Source organism: Oryctolagus cuniculus, chromosome 6 (genome assembly GCF_964237555.1).
Source record: "Oryctolagus cuniculus chromosome 6, mOryCun1.1, whole genome shotgun sequence".
Lineage (NCBI taxonomy): Eukaryota > Metazoa > Chordata > Mammalia > Lagomorpha > Leporidae > Oryctolagus > Oryctolagus cuniculus.
In genome coordinates this window covers 81,354,090-81,360,932 of record NC_091437.1, presented here as the reverse complement: position 1 = coordinate 81,360,932, position 6,843 = coordinate 81,354,090, and the positions used below count along the sequence as shown (strand labels likewise).

General features: G+C 44.2%; 1 protein-coding gene across 1 annotated transcript; it reads left to right on the top strand.

Moving 5' to 3' along the window:
* The first annotated feature begins 684 nt into the window (after positions 1-684).
* MOS (MOS proto-oncogene, serine/threonine kinase) lies at positions 685-1,736 on the top strand. The gene has a single exon (XM_002710483.3). It carries the CDS (start codon positions 685-687, stop codon positions 1,729-1,731), a length of 1,047 nt encoding a protein of 348 aa, XP_002710529.1. The 3' UTR covers positions 1,732-1,736.
* Positions 1,737-6,843: the final 5,107 nt, after the last annotated feature.

Below are 6,843 nucleotides of genomic sequence, written 5' to 3'. Positions count from 1 at the left end.
TGACGTTAAGGAGTCTTGCTAATCTGCTGTGTAAGCTGAATGGAGAGACAGAGAATTCTTTTCCTTGATGAATCGAGGAGGTACGTGTTTTGACCTCTGTGTGTTTCTATTTGGAGTGATTCCTTTAAGGTTGCAATTTAGTTAGCTACATGAATGTTGCACCTAATTATCTCTGAAACAGGTTAAACAAACCTCTGCTGTTCCTTGCTCAACTCTTGCAGCCAATAACTGCTGGAAGTGATTTAATGCAGCTGGAGAGTAACCCTCACAATCATTATAGCCTGCAAAGTGTGAAACAATTACATCGTATTTTTGTGATCTCTTTGGTCCAAGAACGTGCATTGGACCAGAGTTGAAAAAAAAAAAAAAAGCCTCTTCCTATGAAAGATCGCTGTGTAAGTAGGGTGAGTTTTGGGACAAACTAGTGCTGTTTATCCGAGGAGAGCTTATTTTGACGAGAATTCACTTTAAGTGTGGAAGGAAAAACTCTCTGCCTGCCCGGCATCTGATAGACCCTTGCTGAGCGAGAAGCGCAGATGTAGCTCATTTGGAGAAGACGAAGGAAGAGGAGAAAAAGGAATGGGGTGGTGTGAAGGAGTGGTCCTTCATGTTTCCGAACTCCTGCGGTTTTTCCTGATCTTTACACTCACCTTGGCCTGGGGCTCTCTTTAGGGAGCGCGTACCATGCCCTCGCCTCTCGTCCTGCGCCGCTGCCTTGCTGCCAGCGAGTTGTCCCCGTCGGTGGACTCGCGGCCGTGCAGCAGTCCTTCGGAGCTCCCCGGGAAGACGGGGAAGCTCTTCCTGGGGGCCACTCCTCCTCGGGCCCCTCGGCTGCCTCGCCGTCTGGCCTGGTGCTCCATCGACTGGGAGCAGGTGTGCTTGCTACGGAGGTTGGGAGCCGGAGGGTTTGGCTCTGTGTACAAGGCGACTTACCGTGGCGTCCCTGTGGCCATAAAGCAAGTGAACAGGTGCACCAAGAACCTACGAGCATCCCAGCGGAGTTTCTGGGCTGAGCTGAACATTGCAAGGCTACGCCATGACAACATCGTGCGAGTGGTGGCTGCCAGCACGCGCACGCCCGCAGGCTCTAACAGCCTAGGGACCATCATCATGGAGTTTGGCGGCGACGTCACATTGCACCAAGTCATCTACGGGGCTCCTGGCCTGGCTGCGGAGGAGTCGGAGGCGCCCCACCATGGCACTGGGGAGCAGTTAAGTTTGGGCAAGTGTCTGCAGTACTCCCTAGATGTCGTCAACGGTCTGCTTTTCCTTCACTCACAAAGCATTGTGCACCTGGACCTGAAGCCCGCGAACATTTTGATCAGCGAGCGAGATGTCTGTAAGATTGGTGATTTCGGTTGTTCGGAGAGGCTGGAAGATCAGAGGTGCTGTCCCCCTTACCACCTGGGAGGCACATACACGCACAGAGCCCCCGAGATCCTGAAAGGAGAGGCTGCCACGCCCAAGGCCGACATCTACTCTTTTGCCATCACGCTCTGGCAGATGGCCACCAAGGAGGTGCCCTACTCCGGGGAGCGTCAGTACGTGCTGTACGCAGTGGTGGCCTACAACCTCCGCCCGTCTCTCTGTGCGGCTGTCTTCAGGGACACTGTGCCCGGACAAAGGCTTGGGGACATCATTGAGAGCGGCTGGAGGGCCAGTGCTTTGCAGAGGCCCAGTGCGGACCGCCTGCTGGTGGACCTTAAATCCTTAACCACGGAGTTCACCTGACTCCCGACCCGTTTCAAGATAAGCTTTTGTCTTTATTTCTATCTACTTTTAAGGAAGTGGAGATGTAGAAGAAAACATATTCGTAGCATGGATTTTTTAAAAAAAAAAAATAAAGTTACTGCAAACTTGAGTCTCAAATGCCTTTTCTTTGACAAATGGCAAAAGCTACGTGTTTAGTGTTGTTGCTAACTTACCTCATACTTTATATAGTTTTCTCTCCATAGGTCCAGTGCTTATTTGAACTATTCCATATGTTCAAATTTGTTGATAAATAACATATATATTCCATATATTCAAATTTGTTATTGATAAAAATATTTTGTCTAAAACAGGATTCCATTGCAGAAATGCTACAATTTTCTGAAATTCACACCATATGGTCCATCTCTACCACCTACATCCAAACTATTAACAGATCACTTACAAATCAGGTTATATACCAGATCAGTAAAATATTTTTTTAAATGCTTTCTTTCTTAAATTCGAGGGATTGGGAGGATGAAAAAAGAGAGCGAGAGAGAATGCTCCCATCTGTTGATTCACTCCCCCCAAATGCCTGCACAAGGTAGTTGGGAGCTGGGAACTCAGTCCGGGCCTCCCAGTTACGTAAGTCATCTGCCTCCCAGGCTCTGCATTAGCGGAAAGCCAGAGTTGGGACCTGGGCTGGGAGTCTGAGCCAGATATGTGATGTGGGATTCAGGCATGTTACCTGGAGTCTTCACTGCTTCAGTAAATGCCCGCCCCAGTTAAAAGCTGTAAAAAAATTAATTTGTTCCTATTCCTCTCGAGAATGTATTTGTAATGACCTTCACACATAAAATCCACAGACTGAGGTAAAATTAGAACTTGTACATTGGAGCCGGCGCCGTGGCTCAATAGGCTAATCCTCCACCTTGCGGCGCCGGCACACCGGGTTCTAGTCCCGGTTGGGGCGCCGGATTCTGTCCCGGTTGCCCCTCTTCCAGGCCAGCTCTCTGCTATGGCCAGGGAGTGCAGTGGAGGATGGCCCAGGTGCTTGGGCCCTGCACCCCATGGGAGACCAGGAAAAGCACCTGGCTCCTGGCTCCTGCCAGGATCAGCGCGGTGCGCCGGCTGCAGCGGCGGCCATTGGAGGGTGAACCAACGGCAAAGGAAGACCTTTCTCTCTCTGTCTCTCTCTCTCACTGTCCACTCTGCCTGTCAAAAAAAAAAAAAAAAAAAAAAAAAAAAAAAAAAGAACTTGTACATTGCCATTAGTAGAAAACTTTTTGCTAAAACTTCTAAACAAAATCTCTTATATCTTGCATTTATATTCAGAATTAGATGACAAAATAATGAAATAATGCCGGCGCTGCAGCTCACTAGGCTAATCCTCCGCCTTGCGGCGCCGGCACACCAGATTCTAGTCCCGGTCGGGGCGCCGGATTCTTTCCAGGTTGCCCCTCTTCCAGGCCAGCTCTCTGCTGTGGCCCGGGAGTGCAGTGGAGGATGGCCCAAGTACTTGGGCCCTGCATCCGCATGGGAGACCAGGAGAAGCACCTGGCTCCTGGCTTCGGATCAGCGTGGTGCTCCGGCTGCAGCATGCCAGCTGCAGCAGCCATTGGGGGGTGAACCAATGGAAAAAGGAAGACCTTTCTCTCTGTCTCTCTCTCTCACTGTCCACTCTGCCTGGCAGAAAAAAAAAAAAAATGATGTGAGGAAAAAGCCCAAAGAACAAGATTGACCATTTGCACAGAGAAGAGTATACAAGTAGAATTAGGTTGTTCATTCTAGAAATCAAAAAACAGGTGCAGTACACAATCAGTAGACCCTTGACTGGGCACACTGAATCTGCTCTTCTCCTGGCCTAGGGCTATACAGCGCAATCCTCTCTGGTGGTGCTGGGCGGCAGCAGCGAGCACAGCTCCCAGTCAGCCTGGCAATCACAAGAGGAGCAGCCCACACTCAGTGTGCTGTGTGCCACTGGGTTGTGGGTTTTTTTTTATATGGGTCTTCAATAAATTACTTGATAAATTTATACTTTATCGTAAAATAGGTTGTGTATTAGATGACTTTCCCCAACTATAGGCTAATGTAAGTATTCTGTGCACATTAAATACAGACTGGGCTAAGCTAGGGTGTGTGGCAGGTTAGGTGTACAGGTTTAAATGCATCTACAATTTAGTATGTTTTCACCTTATGATGGCTTATCAGCATGTAATCCCATCCTAAGTCAAGGAATATCTTTAATTCCCTCTATTGCAGCAAAAGGATTTCATATTGCTACACTTAAAATACAGTTAATTTATTTAAAATTATAATGGATCAACTTTGTCCCCCTAAGTGTTTTAAAATATGATTCAGACAATGCTGAATGCCTCACTAATGTTGTCAGTGAGATACATGAGAATTCCCTTGTAAACGGGTGAAAAACCAGAAGGGACTCCCAGAGTGAACCTGGCCACAGTTTAGATTCAAATATCTTTTTTCTCCTAGAAACCAGAATGACAAGGGGGACTAAATCCTGGAAACTTTTTAATCAGTTCAACCAGGAGACATAGAGAAAACAAACTCCAAAATTCATACAGTGATGACCAAAGACTGGACTAAGCTCAGAGAAGAAGGCCAGGAAACCGTAGGAGAGAGCCTGCAGCACCAAGGGATGTATCAGTGACCTCCCAGAAAGACCTGCAAAAATAGAAACTGTGGAGAACAGGAGCCCAGTGGGAAGTGCAAAAGTTGGGGAAGAAACTCCTAAGGACAGGGCTGGGATCAAACAGAGCTAGGCGTACAAGTGTTGGGAGAGAAAGAAGACAGAGAAGGTGTTAAGGAGGATCCAGTCATAGCAGAGCTCAGAAAGTGGCTGCAAAACCCAGCTCGTGAACATGAGAGGGTCGCCCTGGGAGGCAGGGTCAGGGAATACAAGAGAGGCTCAGAATCCTCCCGAGCCCGGTTTGCTTTGGGGAGAGAGAAAGTTGCGGCTGCATGGAGAAACCCACAGAAATGCTATGTTTGAAGGAAACGCGCAGATGAAGGAAGTCTTTGAGTTGTAGGAAGACCACCCTGATGGGAGGGAAAATAAGTACATGGACTGCTTGTCTACAACAGCTAAGAGTCAGGGATATTATTTAAGGCTGACAAATCAAGTCAGAAGTGAAAGCATGTTTGACAGCACAAAGATGAATATTAAGAAAGAGAACACTGTTGGCTTACGGTGGGGAACGGGACAGAGGTGAGGGGAAAAGCTCTAAGTTGTCACTGCTATCATGGCTCATGGATGCAGCAAATAGCTATTGTCTGGGGTTAAGGAAATTATATGCAGGGAAATAAAAATAAGTAAATAAAATGTGCTCAAAATCTAAAAATAAGAGACAAATAAAATGGAAGTTTAAACAAAATGAGGGGAAAAAAGCCACATTTTTTGGAAATTTAAAAACTCCTAAGCAACTTGTGTCAAAGAAAAGCTAGTGAAAACTAGGAGTTCTAAGGACAACAGTAATGAAAACCTATTGGAACCCATGGGATAAAATAAGAAATTAAATAGTAATATGATAATATGACTAAAAAAGAATAAAAATAATTGACTTGAGCATATTGGTCAAAGTTGGGAAAAGAATAAAAAATTAAGGGAAATCAGAAAACAGGAATTAAAAACATTGAGTTAAAGAAACAGAACAACTAAATGAATAAATACATACTTCATTGGATAAAAAAATTTTAAAAACAAACCATTAAATAACTGAAATCATATACATATAAAATTAGAAAAAATGAAAAAAGGGAAATTTTTAAATTTTAGAGGAAAACTTTGTATAACTCTATAAACAAATTTGAATGCTAAGAACATTTTCCTAGGAAATTATAATTTACCAAAAACTAGCCCCGTGAAGATGTAAATTCTTTAAAAAATAAGATTTACTTTTTATTTATTTGAAAGGCAGAATTAGAGAGAGAGGGAGAGACAGAGAGAGAAAGATATCTCCAATCTGCTGGTTCACTCCCCAGATGGAAGCAACAACTGTGGCTGAGCCATGCTGCAGCCAGGAGCTTCTTTTGGGTCCCCCACATGGGTGAGGGGCACAAGTGCTTGGGCCACCCTCCACTGCCCTCCCAAGTGTATTAGCAGGAAGCTGGATTGGAAGCAGAGCAGCCAGGACTCCATATAGCACCCACATGGGATGACGACATCACAGGCAGAGGCTCAACCCACTACACCACAACACCAGCCCTTAGAAATTCTAACATATAATTTTTATAGAAGAAATTGTCCAATTTTTACCCTCTTTACTCCATAGGCCATAAGTCTTGCTGACTTCTACCAAACCTTAAAGATCAAAAATTTTGATGCTTTTTTAATTATTCTGCAACACAGAAAGACAACTTCAAAATTAATTTTAAGAATAACATTTACAATGAAACTTGATAAAAGTTGCTTTTAAAAAGAAACTATAGACCAATCGTATTTAAGGCAATCAGTCTAAAATTTCTAAGTAAATATTAGCAAACAGAATGTAAACAGTTTTAGAAATCATGAACATGATATTTTTATTCATGTGGGTTTCTTCCAAGACGCCAGCACGTTCAATACTTGGAAATTGATTAACTTGATTCATCACAGTAACAGATCAAAAGAGAAAGATAAGAATATGTGCTAAGAAGGCATTTGACAAAATTGAACATTTAGTCCCATTTTTTTAAAAAGGAGATTCAAAAAGAGGAACCGGTGGATACTTTCTTAACCTGATTTTAAAAGCAAACACACAGGGGCCAGCGCTGTGGCATAGGATCAGCCCTGCTCCAGCCATTGCAACCATTAGGGGAGTGAACAAGCAGATAGAAGAACTCTCTCTCTCTCTCTCTCTCTCTCTCTCTCTCTCTCTCAACTCTTCCTCTCAAATAAATAAGTAAATCTTTAAAAAAGATCACACCCACATAACCAATGCAAATTTCTTAGCTTTTATAAATGTGCTGTGGTTATATAAGATAATAACATTAGGGGAAGCTGTGTAAAACATAGACAGGAATTCTGTGGAACTATCTGTGGCACTTATTTCAAGATAAAAAGGCAAAAGTTATAAAACACTTACATCTCAGCCCAGTAGTCACCATTTATATAGGAAATCCTCAGAGGCAGTCTCCCTGACCTTAGCAATG